At 46.1% G+C, this 16,261-nt stretch overlaps 2 protein-coding genes across 11 annotated transcripts in view; one reads left to right on the forward strand and one right to left on the reverse strand.

Moving 5' to 3' along the window:
• The window catches only part of LIN54 (lin-54 DREAM MuvB core complex component), a 41,219-nt gene extending 34,328 nt beyond the window's left edge, over positions 1–6,891 (forward strand). For all 7 annotated transcript variants that reach the window (XM_065689243.1, XM_065689190.1, XM_065689237.1 and 4 more), the window contains 6 exons: positions 349–440; positions 1,681–1,752; positions 2,668–2,770; positions 2,962–3,099; positions 3,772–3,974; positions 4,460–6,891. In XM_065689243.1, coding sequence (XP_065545315.1) covers positions 349–440; positions 1,681–1,752; positions 2,668–2,770; positions 2,962–3,099; positions 3,772–3,974; positions 4,460–4,661 — 810 coding nt within the window. In that variant the 3' untranslated portion in view covers positions 4,662–6,891. The remainder of the gene's footprint in view (positions 1–348; positions 441–1,680; positions 1,753–2,667; positions 2,771–2,961; positions 3,100–3,771; positions 3,975–4,459) is intronic.
• A 321-nt stretch (positions 6,892–7,212) lies between these two features.
• On the reverse strand, positions 7,213–15,733 carry THAP9 (THAP domain containing 9). 4 transcript variants are annotated; one of them, XM_065689160.1, is made up of 6 exons: positions 15,495–15,726; positions 15,222–15,417; positions 14,856–15,141; positions 13,952–14,102; positions 13,726–13,836; positions 7,213–12,462 (listed from the first exon to the last, which is right to left on the reverse strand). In XM_065689160.1, exons 1-6 carry the CDS (start codon positions 15,572–15,574, stop codon positions 10,506–10,508), a joined length of 2,781 nt encoding a protein of 926 aa, XP_065545232.1. In that variant the 5' UTR covers positions 15,575–15,726; the 3' UTR covers positions 7,213–10,505. The 4 variants fall into 4 exon arrangements, with proteins under 4 accessions (XP_065545232.1, XP_065545223.1, XP_065545240.1 ...); XM_065689151.1 differs by having other exon boundaries at positions 13,952–14,105; XM_065689176.1 differs by having other exon boundaries at positions 12,259–12,401; positions 13,952–14,105; positions 15,495–15,733.
• Between the last annotated feature and the right edge of the window lie 528 nt (positions 15,734–16,261).

Genomic DNA, 16,261 nt, shown 5'->3' on the forward strand with positions numbered 1-16,261 from the left:
ATAAAGGAAGCTGCTGAAGTATTTGTGCAGGAAGCAGTCCTGCTCTATTGGGGCAAAGCAGGGAAAATCATTTTGAGCATTTTTTTAGGAGCTGGAACTGTTTGTGCTGTGAACATTTCTGCGTGTAGTCTGTTATCTGTGTGGCTGTAGCACTGTAATAGACAACAAAAATATCTAAAACAGTGTTTTTTATGTTACGTATGGAAGCAGGAAATTGTTGCCTTGGCCAAATTCTACATGTGTCTGAAACTGTACTTACAGCATATAATATTTTTGTAACAAAGACTAGCTACACATCCTCTTGTGTATATTCTAATTTCCTTCATTTTTTATTAACCTTTTTGTTAGCTACAGCAATCATCGTATGTATCTATAGCAAGCAACACTGGCTTTACAGGGACACCTTGTATCCAGTCCCAAGCACGGCTACCATTCAACGGGTGAGTGTTTTGCAACAGCAACAAAACCTAACAAAACCAGAACTTCTGCAGTATAGGCTGCTGAATGAGCATCATCTTTCTGTCCCGTTGTAAGGAAGGGTGGGAGCTGAGCTGTTGGAGTTTGGTTTGGGGGGCGTTCCAGGAAAATCAAGTGTACTGTGGTATGGTTATTACCTCTGACTAAAGGACATGGATCTGTCTGACAGTTGAGCCTGTTTCCTCATGAAATCTGTGTTTTGATTTGTTTTTTGAACTCAGTAGCAGGAAGTTGACCTGAAAGCTCCCTGTTGCTCATTCTTCATTTTGCATTGTACTTGGGAGCTACAGGCCTCAGTTTTTTCTGGGCATTGCTGGAAAAAGATGCTAGATGATACAAGAGCTAGATGCTTAGCATATGGAGAAATCAAGCTGAACAGCAAAATGGAACTGAAGCCTAAAATGGATCCTAGTAAGAAGGCTTTGGTGGTTTGCAGTCTTGTATTTTTCCTTTCAGGATGAAAATAACGGCTAACAGATAATATTTTCCCTTTGTCAATCCAGCAGGCTTAGCTGTTCCGCACAGTCCTTTTGTGTTATTGTTTGCTGGAAATTGTAAACAACAAAGTGCTTTTTGTGGCTGCAGCCTCAACTAATACAAACTAATCCCAAATCCAGATGCCACTATTCAAATGAATGGGTTTGATTTAATCTCTCTGATACTACATGCAGAAATTGTTAGATAGGGATGGAATGAATGTCATCAGAAGTGATTAGTGACACAAAATCTGAGTTTAAGAGCAGTTAACAGACCGTGTCTGATACAAAATTTATCTATAAACCATGTTTTGGCTTGCTTTCCCATTATTCCAGAAGTTTTTATTTGTTTTTAATTCCAACTAGAACACAATGAAAAGCATAATCATTTTGAGTGAACCTTGTCCCCCTGCATGTGAAGTTCTGGGGAAGTTTTCACTGATTACAGTTTTCAGTTACAATGCTTCCTCTAGCTTTAAGGCCTCATTTCTACTTCAGGCATGCAGCCAGATTTATAGCAAATAACGCAGGTCTTTGAGTCTGAAAAGCATTATATAAAGGTGCTGTGTATAATAGTTACTTAAGTGCATTCAGGCAAAAAAGTAATGCAAGGGAAATATAAAGACTTTTTTTAAGCTTTTATTATGAGCTATTTACTTGCCTTAAAAATAGGAAGAAACTGATAAAAAGCTGTGCATGCATCTAAATGCACTTTTTTCCTACACAGAATAATTCCTTGTGAATCAGCAAACCGCCCTAGGAAGCCTTGCAATTGTACTAAGTCTCTGTGTTTGAAATTGTAAGTACAGCTTGGGTTTGGTTTGGGGGGTGGTTTTAAGCCTTATTTTTGACATCACAAATTTATGTCAAATATCAAAATATAATATGTTTATGTCAGAAATGTTGTGTCTAGATGCTGGTTTATGGTTGCTGTTGATATTGGTGAAGATGTTGCAGTGCCTGTGTAATTTTGCAACTCCTGTGAGCTATGTGGACCCTAACATTTAATGATTTTTCTAACTTCACAGCCTTGTTTCATGGTGGAGCCAATTCCACGCAGCAGCTATAGTTGTGTTGTTGCTATGATTAAAATGACATCCCATGGTATCATTAGTGGGCGTCTACTATACTTTGGTAGAGTGCATCAGTAATACCATGCTGCATCAAGTACTTCAGAAAAATTGGGCCGTGTTTCATTTTCTTAAATTGCGAATAGTCAAAGGATTTTTCACTGATAGGTCTGAGTCTTGCTCATTCTGATGAGTTATTCTGTTATTTCATTCAGTGTCTTTGTAAGAATTGTAAGAATTTGTAAGGCCATTGCAGGTTGTGAAGGGTTTTGATATAGTTTCTCTCTGAGACCATTCAGGATGCTGAAAATGACCAAAACGCATTTCTACCAACTGAAGGGCTGTAGAGGACTCCAGGGCAACCCTAATCTAGTTCTTGTAGTATTGCCCTGGGCAAGCCACGGGAAGTCAACCACCCTTGAGTTATACCTGTATCTTTAGACAGCAACTGGACCTGCACTAGAGGATTAGGCCTTGCGATAAGGCTGATACAACTTGTATGTGTGAAGTTGAGCGTAGGGTGACCCTCTTACCTTATTGGTGCATGTGCATATTGTCAGACTAGGAACTTGTGCTGCTGCCATCAGTACTAACACCAATGTAATGATCATGCTTACGAATGCCTTCTGCATCTTCTGTTTCAGGTACTGTGATTGTTTTGCAAATGGTGAATTCTGCAATAACTGCAACTGCACAAATTGTTATAACAACCTGGACCATGAAAATGATAGGCAAAAAGCAATAAAGGTGAGGGGCCTCTTCCTCTGCCCCTGGGATGAAAGCCGTTTAGCTTGTATCTTCTGAAGCTATGGCATGGGGCAGAGTGGGTTATAATGCCCTGATCTCCTCCCACAAGTGGAAGGCTTAAATCCTTTTATTGCACCTCTAAATTCTGCTCCCTGCATTCAGTGACTGACCCTTTGGGTCTGCATTGACAGGCCTGCCTTGACAGAAATCCTGAAGCCTTCAAGCCCAAAATAGGGAAAGGAAAGGAAGGAGAATCGGATCGGAGACACAGCAAAGGGTGTAACTGTAAACGCTCGGGATGTCTCAAAAACTACTGCGAATGTTACGAGGTACAAAGCATTATCTCTTAAAGATACTGGCTTTTTCCCTTCAGTGCTGTGACCTCTCTTATTTGCTCTCTTTGTATTACTATCATGTTTTCTGTTCTGTTCGTTTCTACTGCTGTAATGTTATATCTTCTCCCAGCAGCTTGCACATAGAAAGACTCGTATATGGCAAAACTGGTTACTTCTGCTGTATAAGCTTAACTGTAAACCACGTAGCAACTTTGAACTTGGGCTTGAATTTGTCCTTTACTGAGGAGCAGTATTTCCTAAAGAAATCTGCCGCTCCAGTTCCCTAAAAGATGTTGAAGCAGGATCCAACAGACACTCTGAGGTAGAACATGTCTGTAGAAGACAAGCAAGTTGTTGCATCAGCTGACTAATCAGTCTGTGGATGTGGCAGACTGACCTCTCGTAGCTCAACCACGTAAATTCCACTGGAAACAGTAAATTGGTGAACAAAGGGATTAATGGGTAACCACTGATTTGCTTTTGATTCAAGTATGCATTCTGAGAAGGTATCTCAGTTTGATGTGAGAAGTTAGAAAACTAGTGCTTGGGGGTTTCTTCTCATGGCTAATTGATGAAAGATTAAAACAAGATCTTCATTTTGTTGTGGTTTGTCATAAAGGGAGTCAGTTACAAGAGGTGTCTCATTTTTTTGTTTGCTTCTTTCAGGCAAAAATCATGTGTTCTTCCATATGCAAATGCATTGGCTGTAAAAATTTTGAAGAAAGCCCAGAGCGAAAGACATTGATGCATTTAGCAGATGCTGCAGAAGTTAGGGTCCAGCAGCAGACCGCTGCAAAGACCAAGTTATCTTCCCAGATCTCAGACCTGCTGACAAGGCCAACACCAGCACTCAGCAGTGGTGGTGGGAAGTAAGTTATGCAGCACCCTCTTTCAGTTGCTCCTAATGTGTATTTTTTTATGTGACAGGTCATCTTTGAATGTTATGTGTGTAAGCTGTAGAAGCACTCATATGAATGGAACTTTTTGTTCACAAAACTGTGCTTTCTATGGAACTTATGGTATGCCAAGCTTACCTGTGTTCAAGCACATAACTAAGCTAATCTTTTCATGGTTGCCCATGGGCTCACAGAAAGTATGAAGTACAAGTGTCCCATCTACTGAGAAGATGTAATCCTTGAGTTGCCCTTATAGTAAAAGCTGGAGAATTCTATGTACTTGGGCATTTCTGTTTCAAAATGTACATCCATGGAGGCAGGCAGCAAAGCTCAATGGCCCGCCATTTGGCTGTAACTGTGGTTTATTCACTCAGTCCTTGTACTAAAATGTTACCTAGCCCTGGAGTTAGGCATTGTGTGTTTTTGCTGAGAGTGACTGGATCTTTCTTTTGTTTCAGGTTGCCCTTCACGTTTGTAACCAAGGAGGTAGCTGATGCAACCTGTGAATGCCTTCTTGCACAGGCAGAGCAAGCAGAGAAGACAGGCAAGTCAAAAGCTGCAGCAGAGCGCATGATCCTGGAGGAGTTTGGACGCTGTTTGATGAGAGTTATTAACTCTGCAGGAAAGTCCAAAAGTGACCCCTGTGCCATGAACTGCTGACTCATGCACATGAGCCACAATGAAGTGGACTGAACAGAACACTTAAGGCACAGGGACACTTTGGTTTGGCATAGAGGATTTAATATTTGTTAATTTGGTGCTTATTGTAAATTGACCTGCATAATATCGAAACATGCAAATCTTTTTATAACAATATGTAGAGCCTTTTAAATCTTAGCTAAATCCTCTTCTACTAAAGACAATGCTTAATGGTCAATTTTCTTCCTGGTGTACAGCTTTTACCTTGGGTTTCTTAAAAATTAGATGTTTTCTCCTCTTTCCCCCAGAATAATTACCTGAAGGGCATACATAAATTATTATATATTATTACAGTGTATGGAGTTGCATTACTTTGTGCATACAGGAAGACGCAGGTGATGTCAACAGATAGGTGATGCTTTTGGCAACAGGCCCATAATAAGGAGGTACCACTGTATCCAAGATAATTCTGAAAGGAAGTGTGTAAAAGCATCTAAATAGAAGGTAGTACTTGTATTTGGGACCTGACACAGCACGTTCCATTAGCGCATGGAGCACTGTGAAATACACAGGCAGTAATACAGAGGGGTGGGTTGCATATTTAGTGTTGGGCAAGTGGTGGGGAATCTTGCTGGAGTGGGGCCCAAGGAGTTTAGAGGCTAATTAATGGGAATTTTTTGATAGCAATGTGGCTGAGAGCTCATGTTGGTTAAGCTGGAACTTGAAGGCTAAGACAGTGGTCTGTTCTCAGAAGGAAGGGCAGCCACACCACAGTGCCAGGTATCTGCTCAGTGTACAGTGTTACCTAAGCATGCAGCCAACGGATGCTATTTCTTAGGTGTTTACTTGGTTTTTCAGAAGTCTGCGACAGCCTAATCCCTCACTGGAGATAGGGCTGTGCTGACTGTTGTGTTTTTGAGGATCAAGCTGTAACCCTGGAAAGCATTTAAGCCTAAGAAGTTGAGGTCATGGGAGGTGTTGGAACCACAGTTGTGCTAATGAGGACTTGAGACAATCTGCATCCAAACTGATTTGCAAACAGAGGTAGGTTCAGCCTGGTTGCAGGTCTTCAGGGTGCTGCTTCTCTGTATGTTGTCAGCTTAGTTGGCATAAGGGTTATTTAAGTGTTGTTTAGAATGACTGAGAGCCATGATCAGAGAGGATGCTAGCACAAAATCAGGTTTGCTTTCAAAACAGATACACAAATCCTTTTACACAAAGCTGGGGGCTGGGGGGGGGGGGGCAGGGGCAATAAACTATAGCTGTGTATAGACTTAGGGCAGGGGATATTTTTCAGTATTTGTTACAGGCAATCTCAGATCATGTTTCTGGTAGCAGAACACATTTGCAAAATTAACCTAGTAGATTATTTACCTACCGTGGATGTCTATAACTATATTTTAATCACAGGCATTTTTATTACCTGTCTCACTGCAGTCTGAACTATTTAGGTTTTTCCAAAAAAGATTTAGTATTCCTCATGTAAAAATGTAAATACAGAGAAAAGCAACAGAGCTCTTTCTCCAGGTTTTCTAGCACAGCCAGGCTGGAGAAAGGTAGGGGTTAGGCAAACCAGCAGCAGAGCTAAGTGCCTACATGTATGATGGCAATAGGGTGGGAGGATGCTTCCCCTCCTGTCTTCACCCCAGTCCTGTGCACTGAGAAGAAAAGCGTTTGACCCTTCTCTGGTGCCTCCTCAAAATGCCTCAGGGGCTTGAAGGGCCTGGGAGGTGGCCAGCAGCAGTGACCATTGTGTTATCCTTGCAAACAAGGTTTGACCTGCCAGTCACTGTCTGAAGGGCCCTGTCTGCTATTAATGTTTCCCTTAAAATGAATAGCAAGTCTCTGAAAAGGGACTCCACCTCTTGTGTACATAATTTTTTTCATAATTAGGACTTGGATTTACTAAAAAATCAGTGCAGTAACTTTACATGTAGATAGCGCGGATATTCAGTTTACTTCTAGTGACCTACTATAGTATGTCCAGTAAGATTTGTATAAATGTAAATTAGTGTAAGTGAATAAAGTAATACCTACTTACGTTATTTTCCAAACAGATTGCAATATGCCTTCTTTTGTTTAGACTTCAGTCCATGTTAATTTTGTATATATACCATGTCTTACTCTAAATTGCACCTTTTGTGATGTGTATTTATATACAGTGTGCAAAAACACTTGTGAAATTTAGATGACAGTTGTAATTATGTATGATGGCATTGCTTGAGAATATTTTGCTTGTAAAGACTTTAAAGGTGCAATCAAATGCTCCTAGTTCTTCTACTTTGATTTGAACAAGCATTCTCAAATATTAAGCTTGGATTCCTCTCTTCCCTCTCCCTGGTGTAGAATGTGTGAATTGGGTTTTGTACTTCCTTAGCCATTTGCATCAAACTGCTGGACAAGAGTTACAGTCAGGGTCATCCAGTTACATAAAAAAATAATTGGGAATGGGGCAAAGGGTTCATTTTCTAGTTCTGTTTACATCTGAAAGTAGACAAATTAAATTTATATTTACTAGACCTATTCAAAGAATACACTTTTCTATATTGTACAAATTAAACAGTCCAATAAATCACAAAGAAAAATAAACCTTTATACTATTCTGTAAATACAAATTTTTTGTACTCCTTGCCTTCAGCACTGAATATTGTACACAGATATGACTCTCACTGAACTGTCAAAAGACAGTTGTTAACACCAGGCCTGTTGCTGAGGCGAGAACTGGCCTGGATTTTCAGTATGAGATCAAATCCTGTCAGAGATAAACCCTTGGTTACTGGCATATTGTCATGCATAGTAATTCATGTCACGTGGTGGCACAGTTCATGAAGGGCCAGAATGTGTGTATCAAGCCAGCACCAGGTAGTTGAGCCCACGTGATAGTTTCTTCATTTCTTTTAAACTCTTCAGTGAGAAAGCGTGGGGCTTTTTATGTGCATTGGCTGCATAATAGCTAGGCTCAGACAGAGCAGAAGGACATCCTAGGCCATTCTGCAGTGCCCTTGAAAACAGCATGGTGCTACAAAGAGCTCATTGAGGACCACAGGCAAAATTTTGAGGCAGAGCTTTGTGAAGAGCCTTAGCCTGCTTGTTAGCAGGATACAATGTACTGGTTTCTTGTGGCTTTTGTGTCTTTTGCAGAGATTTGTGAGCAGCTCTTGCAAGTATTACTACGTTGTATTAAGGAACACATGTCAGCTAAGAGAGCTTGTGGTTTGTTTCTCAAAGTAAAACGTGGTTTTATTTGTGTGCAGCCAATTTCCATGTTCAGCTAAAAGAAAAAAAAAATCTAGCAGTGTGGCAAAGGCAGTGTACAGTCAATGCTGAGGGAGTCTTAAGAGCAGTGTTAGGATGCTGAGGGAACAAATGCTACTGGACTGAGATTTTCCCCCTTCTACGCCAGCTGCCATGAGAGAAGGCTCTCTGTTACCTTAGGGTGCAGTTAGAAGACTGAGAGAAGGAATGAGGTGCTCAAAGTGACATGGGATAAGTTTGTATGGAGGGCATGGTAGAAGCAAGATTGAGGGTGTTTCAGAGATGATGAATGTCTGAGCAAGGAGTTGCTGGGAAGAGAAAGCACTGTGCAAAAGACACTGTGGGGAAAAGGAGTAGTGCAGAAAATCACCTGATTGCAATTGTGGTGTTACGAATGCTGAAAGACTCCACTGAAACTTGACAGCTCTTGTGGTGTAAGTCCAGCCAGCAGTATCTGTGGAGGGCAACAGCAGGTACGTATTTCTGGGAAATAATGGTAATTGGTACAGGGTTCCTAATACAACTGTCAAGTTTCCTTTAGAATATTTGATTAACTGGGTAGCTGCCACACTTCTAATTGCATGGTTTAGCTCAAACTTCATCCTACCAAGCCCTGTAAAAGTTCCTTAGCATCTGTTGGAAACCTCTGTCATCAGTATTTCAGTGAGTTACAAAAGGATGCATGAACTGTGGCAGTCATGGGTATGGGCAGGTCAGCCACAGGGACACACAGAGCTCGGTGTCAGCCCAACTGCAGCACAGTCTCCAGCTTAGTTCACTGGTGGGCAGCACAGCACAAAACCCAGAAGTTCAGAGGTGGGGAAGCTCTGTGCACAGCACACCTCCCATGTTCACACCTTCATTAGCGGCCACAAGCTCATGCACATCTTTGTGGATGACCTTCCCATTCAGGAGGAGGCTCAGCATGAACTAAGCAAGACAAGCTCCCCCATGTAAAAAGAAAGTGGCAGCAGGCTTGTGTCCAGCTGAAACAAACACACAGTGAGGAAGTGCATGTTCCTGATGGCCCAGCTCATATTGCGGCTGGACATGTAAACAGTACAAGTGTTGCATTATATGTGTGCAACCAATCCGCCACTGGGATTCCAGCAGTGTTGCCAGTTGCCCTAAAAATCACATATAAATGAGAAGGAAATAGTTCCCTAGAGTCTCTTGTATCTGCAATGGGTCCATGGCAGTGACAGCTTCAACATGGCTTTTTGCACAGGTAATTGGACTAGTGGGGGATGGAACTCTGGAGGTTTTGGTTTGCTACTCTCAGAAGAGATTGCATAAAGTTCTGGGGTGCTGCTAATCTCAAAACAGAGCCTGAGGAATTGAGTGCAGCAGCTCTGCTCCCACTGTAAGTAGGACTTAGGGGAGGAGGAAGAACCCAGATTGACCATAGCCAATTTTGTCCCTAGTAGGCAGAATGTCACCTTGAATATTATTCCTGTCCTGAGACAGGAGGGATCACCTTTTTTCATTCCAACATGTGGCTTAAAAGTGACTTAACAGCCATAGTTTTGTAGGAAATAGTTGCCTTCCAACTCTATGGCTGCAACTGCTGTTCTGCATGGCAGTCTAGCAGCAGTTATGCCAAACTTTGCTATTCCAGGTAAAGCACTGCATACCAAGGCAGCTTCCTTGCCATAAAAATGAACTGAACACTTCAATCCTGCCTCGCACCACCAAATCTGTTTCAAGTAATCAGAGGAAACAGCATCTGTGCCCTGGGCTGCAGGGGACATACCAGCTCTGGGAGGATGGGGCCATTTCACACAGCTGGGGCCATGAACTGGGACCATGAACTGGGACCTGAAATGCTTGCCCTGCTGCAGCACACCCATATGCTCCTGCCCAGAGAGGAGGGTGTCAGCACTGCTGGGTGCAATAGCCTGGGCCTAGCCTTGGTGCTACCCTCTCACATTTATGAACAAAAGCCCCTCTGCTCAGTATCCACTACCTTGCTTGTAAAACATGGGGCTTCAGGGGTGCAGTTTGATACTGTAGTTTCCCCTTCCAGGGGATCTAGACTAAACCAGTTTGTTTAGCTGTTTGACAAAACACGTAGGAGTGGAGGCTTCTGTACAACTTGAGTGCAGTTTTATTTTCCTTTTTAAGTAAAAGCTCTGCACACTTTCTTGCTTCCAGCTTTTTTAAAGCACTTACTTTGGTGAAATCAAACTGCCAGCATGCATGATTCTCCTCAGCCATGTGGAAGACTCATCAGTCTTCTCCTGGCAAGTGCATTCATAGCACTAAGCTATCTAGCACCTCTAGTGTACACTCTGCAGTGTCCCCTGCCCCTTCCCCAGGCATCTTGAGCAACCATCGCTAATCCTGGCCTGCCACATAAGTCGTGCAAAATACGTGGCTGCTTTGCAGGGTTGCTAGATGGAACGCAGGATCAGATGCGCTTCCTCGCCTTGCTCAGTCAAACTCTGATCAGGTGCTTTGCAGTGGCCAAACACATCACGCTTATCAACACCAGTTTTGCCAGCCAAATCATGAGAAGACACCTCATCACTTGCTTGTGTTGCCTAGATCTGGCTATCACTGAGCCTCACCTCAGAAACAGACAGCCATCCTTGGAACAGCACTGGGTACTCATGACCCCATGTGGGTTTGGCCTGACTGAGAGCTACCCAGTGAGGGAAACAAATATTTTCCCTTCTCTGTCTTCAATTTGTGCCTTCCACAACGGTATTTCAACTCCAGGTGTCTGGCATAGTTTGTTTTGACCTTTAAATAACATCGTATTATTTCCTTTACTAAAATTGTGTAATGATTGTTGATGCACACCTCCCCATGAAATAAATGGTTTGTGAGAGCGGGGAAGAGGGGACTTTCTCTCAGGAGCTCATGGAAGATTTTCTGCTCCAGGCACAAGTGCCATAGCTTGGTGTTTTTGTTGCTGTCTCCTACTTTGCCATACCAGTTTAGGACTTGTTCTGAAATGCTTGTTATATGGTATACACTTGCTGAGGGCAGACTCACCCCACCTAACTTTTTTATGTAGAGTACTGACCTGCATCTTAGCCTGCTTTCATCTGACTCAAAGAGGGAAGCAACACAAACCTCACATTGCAAGTCAGAGGCTAATTGCTCAGCAATGAAGCCCGCAGTGCAGGTGATGCTCTGTACATGCAGGGATAGGTCTGTCAGTGCATTACTCAGTGCAGAGCCATGCAAAAGAAGGCCTGCACAACAGGGGTACTCTGTTGCCAGTGTCCTCCCATGAGCTGGGTTATACTGAGCCCGAACGCTGCCAAGGGTCAGATCTCTCCTGCGAGACAGGGCTAAGTCCCAGGAGCTCATACTGCCTGAGCCACTGCTCTGTGGTGAGCCTGGTGCCAGGTTGCAGCCAGCCAGCAGTTTGTGATAAGCAGCCTGGAACACAGTGCATGTGGGATTCCCATTGCCACAGGCTTGCTGGAGAGTCCTTAGAAACAGCTCCAGGGGGTCAAGGCTGAAGGCATAAGTCAGGAGGTGGTGGGAAGAAGTGCTTTCTGGAGACACATAGTTGGTGTAAAGCCACTTGAGGCTTTCAGCATTAAGCAAGAAACTCAGAAATCCTAGTTTCCGTTTGCTCTTAATAATGTGTCTCCCCATAGAGTCCTTGAAGGTGATAAAGAAGCTCTTGGCCTCATTAAAGAGGTGGGTTATTTTGGTGTAATTTCCAACTAGGAAAGGCCTCATGAGTCCCATTCTATAGGGACCTCTGCCATGAAATACATCACACAGATGGCTCATCAACCGCACAAACTTGACAGTACCGCTGCAGTTCTGGAATGAGGCCAGCCCCAGCTTCTGGAGGTGTTCCAGCGCATCAGCAACACCCTCGCTGAACAACTGAGTAGCAAGGTTGACCTTCAAGTGGTAACTCCCCTTACTCCCAGATCTGCCTGACTTGGAACTGCACAGCTCCAATATTCTCTGCTCCCGCAAAGCCGCAAGTTCCACCACATGCTGCCACCGCACAGTGTCACCAGGCCACTCTATCTTCTGGAAGCACTGCAGAGCATTCCTTATCAGCTGGAGGGCATGGCAAACATCAAAGAAATATGTGATGCTGTGAGCAGAGCCAGGTGGATGCTGGAAAGTGCACTGAATCCTTTCAGGATCCATCCTGATCCCTAGAGCTCTGGCAGTCTGAGCACCGCAAGCGCTGGCACCTGACGTCACAGCCAGCACCCTGACGCCAATGTTGTTCAGTTTGTTGATGGCCTGACGAAGCAGCTGAGCAAGCAAGTAGCCAGTCGTGCTGTTCACAAAGAAGTAGCCAAGTGGAGCTGCCCAAGGACTTGAAGTGCCAACTGCCATGAGGATTATTGCTTCTGAGGCCAGCGGAGCTTCATCGGCATCAAGGATGCCTGCGCCCAAGTCAACAAAGCCTGTCAGGCACTGGGTTTGTGGGTCCCACTCCCGCTGTTTCTGCAGGGACATGTCTTGTACCATCAGGGCACAGTAGCAGTAGTCCTGTTCCCCTCTCTCCACCTTTTCCTGAAGGCAGAGAAAAATGTTGTTGCTGAAGCCTGCAGCAGCCTTATTAGTAGACAGCCAACTGGAAAAAAAGGGCAGGGTGTGATTAGAAGATGTGATCTGAGAAAAGGGAAGCAACAGTCCCCACCTTTTACCACACAGGACATCTGGAGCTGTAGAGCGGACTAGGGCAGAGCAAACCCTGCCTTTCTTAATGCATAGTCTGAGTTTCTGTTCTCACACCCTAGTGGTGGGAAGCAAAAGTACCGACCATGAAGGAAATCAAAGCAGCTTCCTGCCTTTCAAATATATAGAAGGTCAGGACAATTAAAGATCAGGAAAAATTAAAACAAACACAGAATTGCAAATCAGGCTATGCAGGTGGCCAGCAACACCAGGCTGCTCTCCTTCCCAACTGGTTTTCTCCACTCTGCACATTGTAATCCAGTTTGGATGATGTAAAACCCTCAGCAGCCCATGTGGAATGCTGTTCTCCTCAATACACTCCCTTCTGCCACTCCTTCAAGCAGATTCTTTGTAGGAAGCTGCACAAAACACCCCAAGGCAGGTATGGTCAATGAGTGTACCTGATGAGCATCCACCAACCGCACTACAGGAGTTTGAGACTCAAAATCTGTACAGGAAGAGTTTCTCCAGCTTTTGTTTTGTGTGTTGTTACAACTTCACTCCTGGTAAATGGGTCTGACAGCACTTAAAGTAATAAATTCTGAGCCTACATAACTACTTGTGTGGGTTACACAACTGAGTTATGTCACACAGAAGTATCCCCCTTCTGTAACTTTGAAACAGACACTTGTCCAGATTCACTAACTTCCCAGAGTCCTTGTGGGACAAGGTGAAAAAACCCAAAGCTCTAGTCTTAATTGCTTTATGCGGTCCTCCTCTTTTTCCATGTTTCCTTCTTGACTTCTCCCTCTTCCAGAAAAAGAGTGCCAAAGCTTTCCATGTATTTCCATTGGTTTTGATTTCCTCTACTGACATTTATTCCTGCCCATGCCTCCTCGCTCAGTTTCTGCTGTTGGTGGAGTACTATACAGATGCTCACTTAACACTGCCTCCTGTGGTTTCTTTTTAGATGACCTTACTCATAATATTTGCCCTTCCTTCACTATTTGCCTCACCTCTCCCTTCTCACAAGTCTACACTGCACATCACGGGCAAGAGCATGTGCCAGTGTGGTAAAGCATATGTGCTTGTTTGTATTCCTCTTTCGTCCCCAGTGAACAGTAAACCATATATAGACTCTGCAGCAGCTGAGGCCCTAAAATATAACTTTGTTCACACCCATACTCACCTAGGAATACTTAGCAAACTCCACACTTACTCTAAAATTGTTATTCTCATGCTGTGCCCCACATGCATGGACACAGAGCAGCTCTCCAAGTTGAGAAGTATCAGTATTTCTTGATCCTTGCTTCCCACTCTGCTTCTGTTACTAAAACAAAGCAGGGAAAAGCTACTACTGCTGAACGTCTTCAGGACAGATCCATTACACCTATTTCTACAGGAGTACCTGCAAGTACATTCAGAATGAATGAATAAAAACTTGCTTTGTCAGACTGCAAGGATGAGGGAGAGGAAGAATCTTCCGTAGATAATTGTAAGCCTTAATATGGTAGAGGTGGAGAATACAAGCAAACTGCCTCATTTCTGGAGAGTATTCGGCCATCTGCCTCCAGCTGTGCAACTCACAAGGCAAATCTGCTTAAAAAAGAAAAAGTCAGCTTTAGTGAAGCAAATAAATAGCTGGTAACTTAGGAGGGATACATAATACAAATGCTGCAGAATACAAGGCAACAGGGTGGCTTTTGGAACCAGTCAGTCCTGAAGCTTGGTGTGAAGTGTATAGCTCAGCGGTATTATCACTGTGCCTCAACACTTCCTAGGGACGGGCAGTGGCCAGGAAGAGTGTGTGGCCTACCACGTCAAGGCCAAGACCCCAACACGTCTTTTCCTATCTAGTGTCATCCCACAGTTTTGAGTAAAGACTCTGTCTATGTGGGTGCTGCTTAGAAGCTGATATTACAGAAGCCATTTTCTTATGGTTGACTGTAATTTGAAATGGCTTCTTCACTTTATATCAGTAATGTTAACAGAGCTCACTTCCAGACAGCATAAAAGACAAGGTTTTTCTAGCTAAATAAACTTTATTCTTGAGTCATCCACCAGCTGAATGGTGTCATGGTTTGGTGTGACAGCTTTGGTTACGTGTCTGACCTGAGCACCGTAACCAGCTTCAGGTAATTTTTCAGGGAGATTTTAATTCCTTGCAGGATTTGTTGTATTCCTGACCTGCAGATCTCAAAGCCTTTATGCTATGGCACTGGACCTAGAAGTCTAACAGTCAGGAATTTCTTTTTGGACGGCACCAATATCATGAAGTTAAAACACAAAACTGTGGCGAGGGGTGCATGCCCTGCAGCACTCTGCCTTAGCAAACGCCCCCAGCGGTACCTGAAAACTGTGCCTGCAGCAAGCTCACGGTTTCCTCCGAAAGCTGCTGCCTTCCCACCAGCCCCCACAGGACGCTCAGCACCGTTCTGGCCGCGCCGGGCCGGGGGCACCTCCCGGCCGCCGGGAGCTGCTGCTGCTGCGAGCCTTCCAGCGGCGGCCGCGCCTCCCCGCTCCCCGCCTGCCGCCCTTTTAGGCTGTAGTTGTGGTCCCCCGCGGTGGGGCTGGGGAGAGGCTGCTTCAGAGCTCGGACGAGGGCCTTGCTCCTCCGGCCGGCGCGCAGCGGCTCCTACCGGGGAAGGGAGACGGGAGGTCACCGCGGCCCCGCTTAGAGGGGAAGAGGGGAGCCCGCTGGTTCCCCACACGCACCGGCTGCGGGAAGCGGGAGGGCACGGCGCCCCGCCGCAGCTTCCGCCGCAGCCCGTAGCGCTCGAAGTCGGCTTCGGCGAAGTGCCGCGAGCAGAGGATGGCGCCGGGGCCGGGTCGCCAGGCCTGGCGGCTCTGCGGGTCCACGCGGTTCACGGCGCGGATCCACTCGCGGCGCTGCGCGGCGTCCACCGGGAACCTGCGACAGACGGAGAAAGGGAGGCGAGGCACGGACGGAGGGCGGCGGCGCGGGGCGCGGGCCGCGGCCGCACTCACTGGTGGAAGGAGATGCCGCGCTCCCGGCTCCGCCCGTTGTCGCGGGCAGTGCAGCCCAGCGCCGAGCAGCTCCGTGTCATGGCCGCACGGCACGGGCCGCGCCCGCTCGGCAGCTACCGCCGCCCGTTCTCCGCCGCCGCCTCCTCCTCTTCCTTCCGCATTGCCTTGCGAGCCCCCCCGGCCGCCGGCACCGGTCCCTCCACAGCAGTGTTGCACTTCCGCCTGGCTTTGACGTAAGCGGACAGCGTGAATGGGAAGAAAACCGAGCCAACCGGTGGCAGCGATAGAGAAGGAAGCAGCCAGTGGTAAGCGGCGATCCTCGCAGCCAATGGGAGCGGCGCTTCCAGCCCATACATATATAGCGGGGCGCGGACAGAGCGCTCTCTCCCACCGCGGGGTGCTGGGCGCTGGCCGGGGAGCGTCGTGCGGCCGCACCATGCCCGGCGGCGGGGCCTTTGCAGCCGCGCCGTGGCGCGGGGGCAGCCCCCGCCCCTGGCGCCCCGGCCGCCCCCTGAGCGGCGGCGGAGCTGTGCTGCTCCGGTTGCCGTGAGAGGTGGGTCCGGGGCTGCGCCCGGAGGCTGTGCGAGCCGGCGGGCCGCGAACTCAACTCTGTTAGTTCCGCTTCCCCGCCCCGAAAGGCGGGAGAGCCCCTTGCTCGTGGGCCTGGCCCTGTCCGGTGATGAGCCTCCCTGCTGTTCACATCATGACCGCCGTGATTACTGCCATGGAGCTGAGGGCAGCCGGCACCAGAGCCCCGCGTTGCAGGC

Source organism: Lathamus discolor, chromosome 1 (genome assembly GCF_037157495.1).
Source record: "Lathamus discolor isolate bLatDis1 chromosome 1, bLatDis1.hap1, whole genome shotgun sequence".
NCBI lineage: Eukaryota > Metazoa > Chordata > Aves > Psittaciformes > Psittacidae > Lathamus > Lathamus discolor.